Below are 17,158 nucleotides of genomic sequence, written 5' to 3'. Positions count from 1 at the left end.
GATCTGCATCCTTTAAATTAATTTCCGTCAGTGTTGTAGTTACATCCATTCAGAGAGCGTGATCACTACTTGCAGAAAAAAATAAAAAATATTTGTAAGCCTGTATTATCGTAAGTTAGGAGGTTGCCTTAAGCTGAATAAATAAATAAATAAATAAAAATAAAAAATCCCAGGAGACTCACTGACCACATTAACTTTGACATATTTGCTTAAGGCCCCACTGACTGCCCCACGCAGCTCTCTTACACAATGGAAAAGCCACACATGGTTCGCAGCCATGGACGGACGAGCTGGAGGGCCATCAGGAGGGAGGGATGGAGGGATGTGGGGCGGATCCCGCAAAGTGAGAAGACTTAAAGCCCGCGTGAAAGCAAATGAAGAGCTGCAGACGTTCAGAGCAGAAGAGGGAGTGGAGCCGGAGCTGTCCGCGGTGCTGAACCCCCGCCGCTGCAGGATAATCCGCGCACCGGGTTTCAGATGACATGACCTCACCTGTGACACCAGCCCGACGGTAAATTTTGATCCACTCTGATCTTCCTCCTATTTGACATTGGAATAATGCGACAATGTGTTGTAACTATCAATAACACGCTCGTGGACAACTTGCAAAGTGCTTTGTAACTTCACGTAATTACTGGTGTACTCAATGATGAGATGAAAAGGACAAGCGTTCAGTTTCCTTGTGAATATATAACAAAAAGCTTCATATTAATTATTCTCTGCTCTAAGCCAGCTTTCATGAAATAAATCAAGACATTTTGTAGTCATGTTCTGGTTGTCTATAATACAGAAGAGCTTATTGCTGAGATTATATTCAAAATGTTGAACTAATTCAACAGTTAAAATCACAGATTTTTCTTTTAAGTCTATATAACTGTTCTGTCTTAAGTGGGCAAACATACCTTTTGTTTTTATTTGGCTTTTCAGACACTGCATTGCTGCATTTATTATTGAAGTCCTTGACAGCTGCTGACATATAATCCTCAATAATAAATTATAGGTTCTACAGGTATTATTGGCATGAGGAATGCCACATGTCACTACATGTGGCATTCATTGGCTTGGCTGCTTGGTATTAATATTTGCTACTTTTCTTCCCTCTTTTCTGAACTTTGTTACCGTTTCGTTTCTTTCTTCCTTTTTTTTGTTATTCTGAGACTTTTCTCCATATCAATTTTTTTTGTCGTTGCTGTTTTATTTGGCATAAATTAAAAAGGGATTATCCAAAGTTAACCAACTGAGCCCAGTTATCGATAATCTGATCGTTCTTTTATGTTCTTCTCAGCCAAATTGGTCTTTTCTATTGTTTGTTTTGTGTCATTCACATGTTATCATGAGTTTTAGCAATCTGCAAGACTGACCTAAAAACGTACTTTTGACTTCCCTGGTCAATATTTGAAAGCCACAATAATATTCCACCAAATAAGGCTAAAACATTTGAGGTTTTAACTCCCTTACTTAAAGATGGTTGAAAAATGATAAAATCTTCAAATTAAAAATGAATCAACAACTGTATTTACTGCTGTAGAAGCTTTTTTTGTTGTTTTAATTGCAAATTTTTGTTTGTCATTCAACAGACGACACAGTGTCTTCAAAAACTAGAAACGCAGCATAACACATGCGGTAGCTCATACATTAGAAATGAAGATATAGCAGAATACAGAGGGTGGTAGGTCTAACTTACAGTGTACAGGGGTCAGATTTATGATTTATTTAAGTGCACAACAGTCCTATTAATAGGATAGAGGAGAAGTTTGGTCTAATGTAGTCCAAAAATGGGCGCCACATTCTGTCGAACTTGTGATGTATAATATTAGTAAGATATTCTAGGGGGATTCAGTTAAAATTTGCTTTGCGCCAACCACAGACAGAAGAAATCTTGTTACCGATCCATTGCAAAAGATCATTTCTCCTAGCTGCAAATGTTAGAATATTATACAGTCTTTTGCTGGCTGCTGTTTCACATATTTTCGTGGAAGATCCAGGATTAGGGACATAGGCGTCCATTTCCATATTAATTTGAAAAATTATGTCCAATTCATGTGTAACTTATGTGTGCAACCTAATATAATATTTGGAGTTTATGACAGGACCAGAAACAATGAGTGAGAGTTCCCACATCAGTTTTACATTGGAAGCTATAAAAAAAAAAAACAAAACAAAGAAGCTGTGACTTGCACAACATTTGTGTTGATTTATTCTAAGATGACAAATACTCAGAGAGACTACAGAGTAAACAACTATAATCAGCTCTTTAAATGTCCAGAAATAACACTGTTGGACTATTTAATGGGACAATCTCTCATAATTAGTTAATTTAATTAATTTCTGTTCTCTTTTGTACTGATGCTACATTAATGCTACAACTTTATGCCCTCTTTATGTTGTCCAGATGGACTTTATATTGACTGTAGATTGTCATCTGTGTTTATTCTTATTTAGATCCCTGACATAGGGTTATGTGTAGAGTCCAGCCCTGTTGTAACCACAGGCCATTTGATAATTGATCCTGAGGCAGGCACTTTCTTTCATTACGCCTTCAATTCCCCAATCAAAGCTTCACTTGGCTTTTTAGTCCCATCACCCAGAGAGCAAGGGAGGTAAAACATGTCTTTGCAAGGATCAGCAGGGTGTTAAGGATGAAGACGAAGCCTCCTGGAATAGAAAATGCTGACAGGGGAAAACACCTTCCACAGGAAATGTATTTCCACTCCATGGCCCATTAATAAGGCCATGTAGAGGGTTTCTGAGTAAGGAAATAGCTCTCTAAGGGTTTTCTTGACATTTTTTCTCTTCTGTCATCAGACTGATTAATTTATCTAGTGCTGTGTTATATCTAAGTTCAGGAGAAAAGCAGTGCTTCTACGTTGTGTCTGATATATTTTCTCACATGCAGAAAAATGAAATTAGACAATAGATGTAACACAAGTTTTAAAAAGAGACTGTGCTTTCTGCTTGATGTGTTCTGGCAGGAGCCCAGCTTAGAATAGTAAAAAAATCTGAATTCTTTAAAAACAGTAAACATATCTAACACTTTCCACTCTGTTCCACAGCTCTGAATGCTAGAAACTCCCTCATATTGATTCTTAGTTTTACATTTTTTTTCTCTTTTCCTCTCATTCTTAGGTTTCTTGATGACTGAGTCCTAAAGTGAGGATGTTCCTGGTGACTCCTGGTGATCTAAAAATAGAAGCTTTTCAGGAAATCAACAACTCAGTGCAGCATGACCAGAGCATTAAAATGATTTGAAGATAATAACATCGTCCTAAGTGCTACAACTTGGATTATTTACAGCCTGTAAACATATTGATTTATATGTGGAACCTCTTTAGCCACATAATAAAGATTTATACTTCACTTTGTAATTACAGTCAAGGCATTCCCATCGCTTCTGTTCAATGACACTAAATAAACAGAGAAGTTTAAATATAGGGTATCATTAAGTTCACTTGAGATCACCAGAGTATGTGTTGGAGAAGAGACATAGAGGAGCACCTGAACACCAAACAGTGAGATCTAATTAAACCTCAGTGAGCATGCCTCAGCTTGCTGCTCAGGTTACCAGAGGGCTTATTAATTTCCACCACTGATTTGTACCACATCCTTTCTCTTTGCCTTGTGGTTCACAGGAAACACTGCACTTACTTTTAAACAGCTGCAATATTCCCTCCCTTGCAAAATGAGCGACACAACCTACTGGGTTGTTGACTATGATCTCTCCTCTCCTGCTCCACCTGGGCTCCCCAAGATAGCGCACCCAGAACAAGGAACAGCCCTGTGTTTCGTGGGCCTCCTCGTGTTGCTTTTGCTCTTTCTTGTGGTCCGCTGCGTTCGTATTTTGTTAGATCCTTACAGCAGCATGCCATCATCATCATGGATGGGCCATAAGGATGGTCTGGACAAAGGACAGTTTGATTATGCAATGGTGTAAAGAGAAAAGGTGACTGGGGAAGATTAATCATAAGATTAGAGGAGAGGATCTCCTGCAGAACTTTGGACTATTTTATTTGTGATGTTCTAACCTTAACTGTTCAGCCTCTGACAATGAAAACAGATGCAATGTTAAGCATAATGGTTGCTTTGTGAAAGAAAAAAAAATCAAGTTGTTAATTTTCTTAAATGCAATGTAATAATATGAAAACATTGAATGGTGACTGCATAAAGACAAAAAACAGACACAAGAAGGGACATTATTGGACTCTTGTAGTTTGTAGGTGTATTTTGTGGTAAACGCTGCAAGAAGAGAATTATTAGTATTGCTACATTATCCCATTACTTCTCTTTATCATGTCAATTTGTAATTCTATTATAATTTTACAGATCCCAGGACTGATTTATAAACAGAGTGCAGAGCTGCTGCGAGAGATGCCCTTATTGAATAACAGAGAAATTAAATGAATTTAGGGCAGACATGGAAGCCATTTAGAGAACTAATGCACTTCGTAACAGCTGAGTAAGAGACAAGACCTCAAACTTTAGCTGCTCTTTCACTGTTAAAATATAAATACATCATTTATCATTTAATTGTCAGCTCGTTGTTTGGTTGGTTTCGCTGGATGCACATTAAAAAGATCTCATAGCTTGTCTGGAACCTGAAACCAGATTTTACAAAAATGTGTTATCTGTTCGAAACATGGTGCTTATTGTTCAGTATGAGTTAAAGCTCTCAGATGATCCTCAGGTGAATGATTTTAAGATAACCAAAGTCTCTTCTGTTTGAGAGAATAATTTTATTTGCTTCCTACACATTGAGCCTCAGTTATTTGTGTTGGACTTTATAAAGCATAACAGTTATTACAGAATATTTTGTTTGGGGATTTTGCTATTCTATGTCAATATCCCTTTAAGAGGCTTATGAGGCTTCGTGTGAAGGGTCAAAGCTATGACTGATAACCGGCCACATTGAGTTATGATTATGAATTGAGTGTACACCACTGCCTTCCCTTTAATCTGCTTGGCCTTTAAGCTCCATTCAATGCACCAGCCAAATCTTTTTTGCAGTGCCTGCAGGAAAATGAGTACATCTGGTTTTTATTTCATACTGATGATGTTTCTGCTCCTGTTGTAACCTGTTTTGTAGATTGTTTCTGCTCTTATTATACTGTAAAGTCCCTTTGAAATATTACTCTGGAAGGAACTGTTTAGATAGTAGTGTTGGTATTTTGTTTATATGCTGGTCCAGCTTCACATATGTAAACTTGCATGTATAAAAAAATGTAGATATTTTCCTAATATGTCTTTCAAATAGCTTTCTGTTTTTATTGAATAAATGCTTTATCCTGCCCTGTGTTCAGAAAATCAAATTAATTTATAGACCTGCAGAACATCCTTGCCACAACTCACACATACACATCGCAGGGCCTCTGCTAATGCACACGGTGGCTCCCACTACTGTCCTACAATCAGTAGCAAGATTCAGATCAATTTAGATAAATCAAATGTTTGAGTGGGGGCTCTTAAAGAGACTTATTAAGTTAATTTATGAGGGTCAGAACCCAGACTGTGAAACTCCAGCAGCAGCACATACCCCCCACTTTACAGGACAAAGATTTAAGCAGCCGCTTGAAAGAGTGTTAGTTTGCCTCCAGATTTCTTCTTTTCAGCTCTTATTCATGTCATACTTCAGAAAACCGTCTGATCCCTCTCTTTCTATCTGATTCACTGTGACCTCTTCTGGATACTTTGAGAACAACAAGTAGTCAAATGTTCTTCCTCCCAATGACGATTCACATTAAGAAAGGGTTTGGGACAGTACACATTTAATCTAGTGGGGAGTCAGTTTGATTTTAAGAAAAACATTAATGAAGTTTGTGTAAAAAGAAGGTCTGACTGATGAGTGAACAAGGAAAGAAAAATATGTTTTATTCAGTGTCTTTAATTTAAGGCAAATAAATATTCTAAAAAAATATTTAAAAAACAATCAAGTGACCTGTTGGGAAATTTGGGGAAGTCGACCTGTTGTTTGGAGGATGGATCATCGTTACTGCTGAGTAAATGCCTGAAGTTTTTTCTTGGCTCTTCATGAGTTCATGAAATCAAGTTAAAACGTCTATATGAAGCTTGATACCCAATATCTCTACTTAAGGAGTGACCACTGACTTTGGTGCAGACGTCCATGTAAAATTAAAGAGTGATTACTTTGGTGAGTTCTTCGCCTTCTGCACTGATATCATCACTGTTTGTATTTTTGTTAATAAGCTAATACTGTAACCAGGACATGTTACACAAGAAGTGTTGTAAACACCATGGCTGCATGTGAATAAACTGTAATGATGTTTATTGTTTTTCAGTTTCAGACAAAGATGTATTAAATAGAGAGGGCAGTATTGTGCAGAGTTATTGAAATGCCTCATGTTTTTACTCTGTACTTTCAAGCTGTTTTTATGTAATCTCTTAAACTGGTTTTGAGTAACAGTTCTTCAGACGTTTTTATGTTTTTCTTTGGACATTGGCTCCTTTTCCAACTCATTTTCCATCTATTCTTTTTTTCACCGGTGCCAGTCTCATTGTTCCAGTGCTGTGTCTAACATAGTAGACAACTTAAAGTTCATTTGAAACCATACCCTTCGACTCTTTGTTACAAGCAGTCTGTAACAAAACCCTTTTGTTTCCATTTCATTAGTTACATCAACAAAAAGGCCAAAGACAGCACAGTTTCAGAGATATTAAATAGTGTTTTCTTTGAAAATCCCTAACAAGGTGATTCCTAAAGTTAGCTGAAAACATAACTCAGGATTGTGTGCAGTATGTCCTTGAAAATCTTGAGAAAACAGGATAAATGTAGGACAAAAGAAAAAGTTGCCAAAAAAAAAAAAAAACCCTGATATACAGCAGATGAACAGTATCTGATGTCCTTTAGAAATAGGGGAAAAAAGACCTGACACATGACCTCAGAGATGCATGCAGACGAAAAAGCCATTGAAGAGAAAGGGGAACAGGAAAAAAAGGCTGAGGTATGCCAAATAATACACACACACACACACACACACACACACACACACACACACACACACACACACACACATACACACACACACACACACACACACACACACACACACACACACTAATAAAAATTAAATAAAAACTGAGTGAAAATCAGTGACAGCAGGTCTTATGGAATAATGAATCCTCACTAAATCCCAGATATCTTTTTTTATTAAAGCAGTATCTTGACAGAAGACACGGCAAAATGCAAACAACATTCAAAGAAGAGCTTTGGAAGGTCCTTGAAGACAAATTCATAAAATGTTAAGAAAGCTGGTCTGTACTGTTTTCATTTCTGTTTGCATATGAGGCCACAGACTTTACACAAAGAGAGCAGCCAAACTTATTAACTGGACTTAATCAGCCCTCCACAGTTCACAGTTTGCTGGATGGTTGGAAGCACAGCATAGCACCCCCGCCTCATTAGTCCGCCATTTAATAGGACAAATCTTGCTTCACTGAGTTCTGACTATTTACTTCCCTGACAACACAACACAAAAGACATTTAGTTCTCTTCAGCCTTTTACATGCTCTGTGCACACAAGCACATGCACACAGATATGCAAATAAAGCTGGATCACAGAAAAAGAAAACATGACCTCAGACCAGTTGAAGGCTCGGCTGATATGAACGACTGATTTTCATATATTTGACATGTGATATCTCAGCAGTGAAGCGCCGGTTCTCTTTCTCTTTGTATGAAGACAAACACTCTTGTTCTTATAGATAGAATAAAATTACCTTCCTGAAAATGTAAGCTAACTCAAACAGTCCATGAACAAATGTTATTCTACACATGAGTAATTCAAGCACACACCCAGACACATGTAAATTACAGTGGTTTGTCTCAAAAGTCTCTCTTGCTTTACAGCTCCCCAGTACAGACAAGGTCATTCAAGCAAACTTTACACCTTTTCCTGACACATAACACACACAGCTGTGCCACACTAATCTCCATGATAGAAAATATGAGCTTAGCTGAATAAGAGAAGTGATGTTATCTGCTAATCCAGAAAGATTAGGTTGATTATTGTTCACAGAGCTGAATGAAGGGAGTGGTGATATAAGGGGGATGACTGAAGAGTCGGTCTGTGTGTGTGTTGTCTGAGTGTGGAAGAAGCATATGCCTCTGTGGGTGTTTTAAAGTGTGACATTTCAGTTTGTGTAAGAGCAGATCAGATAGCACACATTTTTGTTTGGGATAAAGTTAGGAGGTTTCACAGGTAGGCTATGCACACAGTGAAAGAGGTGTGTTTGCTTGGAAACTGTTAAGTCCTGGAAGTATCCTGGATTGCGGCTCTGGGTGTCATCAGCTGCCATCCTAGAAAGTAATAATCTAGATGAGGTTTGTCATGAGTGTAATCTTCAATGGGGAACGAGGAAACGAAATACAACACAAGTAACTTTGAATTAAACCAATGGTTTGTGGCTTTATGACTTATAATTTATATTTTAAAAAAGCACTGCATAACAGGGGTCTTATTAAAAATACATGATTTAGTAGCAGTACTACTAAAGTGAACCTCTCGACTGTTTTCATTTCAGTAAATGTTTTTTTCCTTAAAATCCAAATACCAGAGAACCCCCCAAAAACTGAAAACAAATCTGTGTTTTCTGCCTTTGCCTCAAATGGTCTCACCAAATCCAAGCAGCTCCACTTCCAGCAGTTGCAGCAAAATAAACTCCTTACACAGTGATACTTTAGTATTTACAATGTCATGCCATCCCACAGCAATGTGAGACCAAGCTGGTGACCAGCATGAGGAGGAGGTACCAGGCTGTTGTGGCCGTGTATGATTCTTCCACATGCTTCTGGGGTTCCTGTTTGTTGAACTGCCAATATGTCTTACTTCTTCAAACTTCAGTTATCTATTAAGCAACACCAAACAAAGGTCCATAACAATTAGCTATTTGGGATTGGTTATTTGGAAGATTTGGCAAATTTTTAATGAGTGCAACCCACATACTCTGCTGCTCATCCCACAAATGAACTTGCAAATGTGGCTCCATGCAAAGGGGAAATAAACAGGCTTTCCAGTAGTATAAGATTTATTGCCAAGAAATACTTTTACAACAAATTAATAATCCACAAAACACACATTTCCCTAATTCTAATGCTAAGTTTACCATAAACAGTCATTTTAAATATTAAATATTACATATCATATTCTTGACCTTTTCTGGTAATAAAAATATAACACAAAAGCCAATTTTACAGTGAGTGGAGGCTTTGTGATATCTTAAAGAAACGAGTTAATGGGCAGATCAAACCGGAAGTCTTCATAATAAGGTGCTATGGCTGTTGTTGTTTCTAAAGAAAGACAGATTGAATATCTCTAATCTAATGGTTCCCCATATCTCCTGCTTTATATGCTGACATAACTTGATTATGAACAGTGTGTGGAAAGTAAATCTGTCAAGTGTCACAATATTTACTCAAATCATCAACTGCTTTGTCTTGAAAACTCTGCAAACAACTTCCGGTCAAGTTCCGCCGAACTTGACCGTTGCTCGTTCTGTCGTAGTCAGGATAAATCGGCTCGGAGGCGCATCCCAGCAGCCTGCTCCATGTTTTAGCGGATTTCTACCCTTCAGTTCGTCGAATTGACCAGAACATCGTTGCCACAGAGCTGCTGATAGGTACGTTTCTGCTGCAAGGTTCGGTTTCACCAAGTTAGGGTTTCATCGAGGAAGATGAATCCACTGTACTCCAGTAGCCCCACCGCACTTTGTTTAGAAGTATGCTTTATGAAAAATGTGCAAAACTCTTCTTGTGTATTCTGTTGTTTATTTATTTGAGTGCTCGCGTGTATGGAAGTATTTTGCCTGACAGCTTTATGAACACGCATGGCTGTGGGATGTAAGTAAACCTCTGAGATTGGTTGTATGTTTGAATGACACTTGGCAGTTGAGATGGAAGCAGATGCTAATTCTAGCAAATGTAAAAAAAAAAAAAATTAATTTAAAAAATTAAATTAAAAATTAAATTAAAAAAAAAAAAACTCACAGTTGAGGATAAACTTGTCAGTATGTTTTTGCCATAACAGCATTGTTCTCGCCCCCTCACTTGACACCCTACCTGAGCTTGTGCACAGGAGAGGTAGCCTCGGAGACCAGTCCCCCCCACCACCACCACAAAAAGAAAAAAAAACAATATCCACCCTCCCCAGGATGCGTGTGCCAGGCTGACACCATGTTCCTGCTCAGCACTTTTACCTCTAATCACCTGTCCTTGTCCATCCTCAGAAAAATGGACCTGCTGCCAGACTTTTGGAAGCAGGACTACTGGCTTCCTCCCGGTGTGACCTGGAAAGACATGGAGCAGCTGGCCAGCTCTGACAGACCCCAACCTCAGGACCTTCTCATAGCTCTGCCCCTCGCTCTGGGCTTTGTCGCCCTGCGCTATGTGTTTGAGAGGTACAGCACACCTGAACCCTTTGGTCTAGAAACATCAGGGTAGTCAGGGTTACAGCGTGGGCCTTACAGGGGATATTTGCTGCCCTCTCATTTGTGAAAAGTCCTGCTTTGAAAATGATTAAAGTGAGATTTTATCCTCATTGAAACAGGATTACACAGTGTAAGTAGCAGCAATGCCATGCAGCAGTTCACAGAGGACTTTGTAAGGGGATATGATCAGGTGGACTGGGAGAGTGTAACAGGAATGGTTGGCATCAGGAAATAAAGCCTTTAGGAACTAAAGAGAGAAAGACAGACAGGAGAGAAGAGATAGAGAGTATAAGAAATGTTATTAGCTGTTGACCAAATCCTAAATACACGCATTGATCCTAACTTTGAATTTCATTTTCTTCCATTTATCAATGAAGCACAGCCCCATTTTTGGTTAAATCGAGTAAATAGTGCAGACAGCTTATTACAAGAGCATTATACGCCTCAGGAACATGCCCACTAACATTTCCTTACACTTTGTGACAAATCCCATCCTCAGAGTCATTCTGTTGCAGCATTAACAGGGAGGCAAAAAAAGATGATTGATGTTGATTACTGGATTGATGTGTACAATATTTACAGCTTCAAAAAAATAATTGCACACCACTGTCCCACATCATTTGTGTGCAATGTCTTGTTCTTTTCATGCCAGGTTTATGGCTCCACCCATGGGCAGATATCTAGGGGTAAAGAATAGATTGCAAGTGGCCGCTGCCCCCTCCCCGCAGCTGGAGTCATTTTACACCCAGAGGAGCAGGCAGCCAACACAGGTGAGTCTAAAAAGGCCTCTGAAAGCACGTAAACATGCCGTTTAAAAAATGTTAGTAAATTATTTAGAATACCTTCAGAAATAAGACATACAGGATATGTTTTGTGTTTGTATTTTGTTTGTCGGTATGAAGTGCCTTTTTGTATTTTTTTCTCTTTAGTGACTGAACAATTTTTTTAATCATAATAATAACAATCTATATAATTTTTCAATATATAATGTATTACAAAAAGTGAAACAAATAGGAATTATTTTCTATAATCACTTGAACTTTCCTATTTTCTACATCTTTATTAATATAATCCTTCAGGGTTGCCTTAGTACTGTCTCAGTAACCTGCAACAACAACATGCTACTGACACATTATGATTAGAAAAGCTACCAAAAATATATCAGAGTAGCTTTTTTTAACAATTGTTTTATTCATACTGGGTAAAGGGGACCAGTTTTGAGGGGTTTTCAAGCTTCCCGAATTTGTATGTTTAGCTTTTGCGTTGCCTTGTAACTGTTGATGTGTTTCAGAGCAGAGAAATAACATTTGTTAGTAAAAAAAAACATTGTGAAGGGGGGGGCAAATCACATGTACAGCAGTCATACACACTTATAATCACAAGGCTTTTAGATGAAGTTGGATTTCTGCTTCAACAAGATATAATTGATTTCTCTTTTCTGGTTGCAAGGCTTTAATAAACATAGAGGAACATCAAAAACAGTGGCAGGGTGATTTCTGATGGATGCAACCTTCATCTGTCGTCTAGTCCTTCATCACTTGTTTCCAAATATTTTTCCAACACGACTGGTTTCCGTCCCTGCTGCTCTCATCTGCTACTTCTCTGGGCTTTTTTGTTTGTTTGTTTGTTTCAGAGTGACATTGTAAGTTTGATGCTGTTATGTGGCAAAACGCAGAGACAGATCGAGACCTGGTTCCGACTCCGCAGGAATCAGGACAGACCCTGTCAAACCAAGAAGTTTGGAGAAGCCGCGTAAGTGTTTTCTTTCTTTAAAGCTTACTTATATCAGGAGCACTTCCTTCGCCCCGTCCACCTTAAAATCCACAGACAGGACAAGAAATCCTCATGAGAAATTGAGTGATGTTGCATGTGTTACTGCTGCAAAAACAAACACACTTGTTGAAATGGCTTTTGTTTGGTCTGATTTCATGTTGTTTTCCAGGTGGAGATTCTTTTTTTACCTCACAGCATTCACAGCTGGATTAGCCTGCCTAATTGATGTGAGTATGAGTTATCAAAACGCTAAAACAAAATGATTTGTGATTCATTTAAAGCAAATAAACAGTCTGAAGATGGACGTTATTGCTTTCCTTTTTATACGTTTCTACTTGTTTTGGTTTCCTCTTGAATCCTTCTGTCCTTCTCTGGTCAGAGACCCTGGTTCTGGGACCACAGGGAATGTTGGAGACAGTATCCAGTTCAGGTGAAAATATTTCCCTCATAGCTTCATGCTTCTTCTTCTTCTTTTTTTTCCCCCAGGCTGTTAAGTGAAAAAGATGATGATGATGATTACATTTTAAAATTCCTTTCACAAAAACCTGAAGATATTTCTTTTTTCTTTAAAAGGTGTAAATAATATCTGAGCTGAGTTTCAATCCATCAGTGTGGATGGTTATGTGTCCTGCATGCTTTCGCTCTAATTTCTACATTTGGAAGGAGTCCAACACAATCCCTCGCTTAGGGTGCAATTTTTTGGGTCACAGCAGGTTGAGGTTGGGTCAGACGGCGCAGCTGATCCAATCTAGCACCAATCCCGTTATCCACATAGGCTGTAAGGTTACCCATGAGGCCACTGGGGCTGCTGCAGCCGCAGGGGAGGAGAAAAATCCATGTTCAGCATCTGGCTAATGTGGGCTGGTTTTATTGATTTAAGCTTTAGGTAATCAAACATCTGTGTGTCTGTCTGTTAAATATCTGCCTTTCGACTTACTAAGTCAACTTCTTCCAGCTTTAATGTATATATATTCTCTGTCCTTTTAAAAGAAACTGTTTTCTAAACAGATTAAATTACAAATATTAATTGAAAGAATGGCCCAAAACAGCGTATTCAAGGCCTTTACCAGAAACCTACTGTGAGGATTAAAACGAATAAAAATCTAACTGATAGATTATTCTTACAAGGGACTCGTCAAGGATGCTGTCTTAGCCTTACCTTGTTTGCTATGTTTGTAGAACTGTTGGCACAAATGAGCCAACAAAGCAATACTGAAATTATTAAACAAACATTGGATATCTGGATCAAGATGGTAAAAGAATACACCATGAAGAGAGACACCAAATTATTAATCTGGTCTGTTTTAGATCCTAAAGTCAATCCAGGGTTCAAAGACACAGGATTAAAAGGATTGTGGGATAAAGGCTTCACAGCAATATGTACACTAACTCACAAGGAATTCTTCAAAAGTTTTAGTGAATTACAAAAGAAGTTTAGACTTGAAAACAAGGATTTTTTCAGATACTTGCAGATAAGGGATTATTACGATAAAAAAAAAATTAAAACAAGCTGTCTGAGGAGGGTAATTCAGTGTAATTGACGTTTTGATCAAAGCCTATAAGAAGAAAAATAATAGGCTAATTGGATCCAAAAGGGGGAAATAATATGGATAATATATGGATTACATGCTAAAGAAAGATCTGAAATAGAAATATTACAGGAAGATCGGCTTTCGGCTCGGAGAGCACAGTTTTCATCCACAAATTCGAAGAAGTGGAAGTGGTTGGAAAAAACTTCCATCTCATATTAAAGGCAAACTAGCCGATCACAGGAACAATACTGGAGGCATCGTGGAAACACCATCACTTTTGTTAAAATGTGTGTTGAACTATGGGAAAGATCTTGGGTTGCAAGATTCCCAATAATGTTACTACTTTGTATTTCTGTGTCTGGATGGTGTGAATAAGAAAGACTGGAACCTGTGTAAAACACTGCTAGTGGCTTGTAAAAAAATGTCACACAGAACTGGAATGAAACGGAACTTCCAACCCTCAGTCAGTGAATGGATAAAGTTTAGGAACTTTGTGCAATGAAAAAGTTGACTTTTAGCCTGAGGACCAGAAGAGCATCCTTTTAGAGAAAACAGGAGACATGGACTGCCTTTATCTAAAGACTAGAAGTCACTACTGATTGTTCAGATCTATAACTCTTGCTACAAACATCAGAAGATACCCCCTCCTCCTTTGTTTTTGTTTATTTGTAATGTCTATAAATTTACCTGTTTGTTTCACTTTAAAAAGAAACCAAAAAAAAAAATAAAAAGTGTGAGGAAAGGATGGTCCAAAAACTGTATTACCAGCTCCTTGGCTTTTTAAAACTGGCCAGCTTTTCATGTGTCAGCTGACAGGTTTTTGTTCCTGACTTCCTCCTCAGCCCATGGAAAGAGCTCATTTCTGGTACTACACGCTGGAGTTGGGGTTTTATGGCTCTCTGCTTCTTCGGATCTCTGTGGACATCAAAAGGAAGGTAGAGCTGTTAACATTCCTCCATGTGATAAATGTTATGTTTGCCCTTTTAGAGAAGTGCTTGTGACAAGAATTGTGTTTCCTTCAGCTTGGTCACATTTCATGCTTCACTCACTTCACTTTTGCTCCTCAGCCACATGTTAATGAGTGACTAAAAGTGAAATTCTTCTAGCTGATATATGAGGGTCATTTTTGTTTCACAGTGCAGATAAACATATTATATATGTTTGCTTTGGCAGGATTTTAAGGAACAAGTGATCCATCATTTGGCTACCATCTTCCTGCTCAGTTTCTCCTACTGTGCCAACTACATTCGCATCGGCACCTTGGTCATGCTGCTTCATGACTCCTCTGACATCTTACTGGAGGTAACAGCCTTCCAGATACAACATGCCTTCTCTGCACAGGCCTGCCAAAGTGAGAGGTTCAAACTGCACTTCAGGCTTTTCTAAGAAAAGTCATTTACCCTGAGGACTCCCTTCCACGGAAGGATCTTGTGACCCTGATATCTAAAAAGCACCCTGATGTGACTTTTGTTTACCTTTACAAAGGGATTGTTTGTACAGAAAAACTTCCAAATCTGTGCTCGAATTATGGACACAAAAGTACAAGATACAGATAAACAAATGTTGCAGATTCCTTGCTGATACAGTACAAAGCACTGGTCTGCACCATGTATTTGTGCTCATTTTATTTTTTTATTGTTTGATGCTTCGCTAACCCTCCACGCCCATGGGGCTGTTAATTTTGTTTTTTTACACAAAGCTTTGAATGCTCATGAGGAACTACAGTATCATTATGACTTGCATTGTAATAATCCTAATTCATTCTGCAGTCTGCCAAGATGTTTAACTACGGCACTGGCTGGAGGAAGACGTGTGACTCGCTGTTTGTTGTGTTTGCTGTGGTCTTCCTTGTGACTCGACTGGTGATTTTCCCTAGCAAGTGAGAAAGCTTTTTCTTTTTTTTTTTTTTTTTACCAGTGAACTGCTTAATATTTCTTCGTGAGGAACTAGTATTCCTGTTCTAGGAAGATTGACTACATCTCTTTGATTACCAACAGAATCATTCGTACCACCCTGCTTCTGTCCATGGAGGTGTTTGAGCCCTTTGCAGGCTACTATTTTTTTAACATCCTGTTGATGGTGCTGCAAGCTCTCCATGTCTTCTGGGCAGGCTTAATTCTGCGCATGGTTTATAAGTTCTTGAAAGGCAAGGTGAGCAAGAATTTAAAAGTGGTAGTCTGATCTTTAGGAGCAGTTTGAGCCACAGTGGCTGTTTTCCATCATGCTAACTGTAACGGTGTCTCAGAGATAAGGATTGAAACAACAGCAGGCTGCAAGATCTTAAGTGTTCACTTAACAATGCAAATGTTCTTTGTAGCTTTTTTCTTATTTTTGTTATAAGCCAAAATCCTTCTTTTCCTAGTGCACAATGCAAATTTATCATAGCTCATTTAGTAACAATATAAAACCACAGTGGGAAGCAAACAAATATCTATGAGGTAAAATTCAAGGGAGCAGTGAGTCACATTTAACCAAATACAATCCAGGATTGAGTCAAAGCTTACTTTTTGTACATAATATAGTGATTTTAATGACATAATTTGTCACTTAGAGGCATCATCCAAGAGTCCACCAGCTCCTGTCTTTTGTCATTCAGTTTAAACCTTTTGCATCTCTTTTTCTTGCAGCTGGAAAAAGATGAACGCAGTGATGAAGAAAGTGAAGCTGAAGAGGAAGAGGAGGATAAAGGATGGGAGGAAAACATAGATCAAGGAGGAGATTACTATTGGGAAAGAAGTAAAGAGACCCTGAACTCTAAGCTTTCAATGCTGACTAACAGTTGTGTCCTCAATAACTTGACCCACCACAGGTCCTCTGTAGCTGACAGGATGCGTAAAGCTCAATAAGGGCTTTCTTCTTCTTTTTTTTTTTTTTTTTCAGTTTTGGTCTGTCAGGATTACAAAATATTTTGTTCATAGTGTTGTATTTAGTACGGTTAGAAAGACATTGCTGTCTTCACACTATCTCCTCTGTGTTTAAATCTGTGCAATAAAATAATTTGGGGTTAGAGTGAATAGATTATTCTCTTTAAGATGAATACTAAATGAATACTAAAGCAGTGGATGCCTGCAGTTCATGACCTGTTAGGTTATGAGCCTGGCATGCTTCACTTATATTACTTTGCTATGCATCCTATCGCTAAAGTTACCACTTGTTGATTTGTTCTAATTTCGCGTGTTTTGTGACGCTGAAACACATGCCAGGGTGTTTTTTTAACGTTTTATTTGAAAAAAAAAATCACCTGCATTCTGTTGTTAAAACCTATCCACAGGAAGAAAGATGATAAGCAACTTTTGTAGTGTTTGGCAACTTGATTTTTTGTTAAATATTTGGTCATTAAAGGTTGGCCTTTGCAGGCAAGATTTTGAAGATGGCGTATGTGTGCCTTGTTCTATGCATGCCCAGGAAAAACTACACTA

At 38.3% G+C, this 17,158-nt stretch overlaps 2 protein-coding genes across 2 annotated transcripts; both read left to right on the top strand.

Annotated features, from left to right (window-relative positions):
- The first annotated feature begins 405 nt into the window (after positions 1-405).
- Positions 406-4,085, top strand: LOC121643889 (cortexin-1). The gene is made up of 2 exons (XM_041991481.1): positions 406-511; positions 3,127-4,085. The coding sequence occupies exon 2, from the start codon at positions 3,680-3,682 to the stop codon at positions 3,929-3,931; it is 252 nt and encodes an 83-aa protein (XP_041847415.1). The 5' UTR covers positions 406-511; positions 3,127-3,679; the 3' UTR covers positions 3,932-4,085.
- Positions 4,086-9,502: 5,417 nt separating this feature from the next.
- Positions 9,503-17,108, top strand: LOC121643825 (ceramide synthase 2-like). The gene is made up of 11 exons (XM_041991373.1): positions 9,503-9,627; positions 10,234-10,404; positions 11,087-11,204; positions 12,068-12,186; positions 12,377-12,434; positions 12,587-12,637; positions 14,582-14,674; positions 14,913-15,041; positions 15,509-15,618; positions 15,737-15,890; positions 16,367-17,108. The coding sequence occupies exons 2-11, from the start codon at positions 10,238-10,240 to the stop codon at positions 16,583-16,585; spliced, it is 1,218 nt and encodes a 405-aa protein (XP_041847307.1). The 5' UTR covers positions 9,503-9,627; positions 10,234-10,237; the 3' UTR covers positions 16,586-17,108.
- The last annotated feature ends 50 nt before the right edge of the window (positions 17,109-17,158 follow it).

Source organism: Melanotaenia boesemani, chromosome 8 (assembly GCF_017639745.1).
Source record: "Melanotaenia boesemani isolate fMelBoe1 chromosome 8, fMelBoe1.pri, whole genome shotgun sequence".
NCBI classification, from domain to species: domain Eukaryota; kingdom Metazoa; phylum Chordata; class Actinopteri; order Atheriniformes; family Melanotaeniidae; genus Melanotaenia; species Melanotaenia boesemani.
This window is presented reverse-complemented; position numbering and strand designations above follow the sequence as displayed.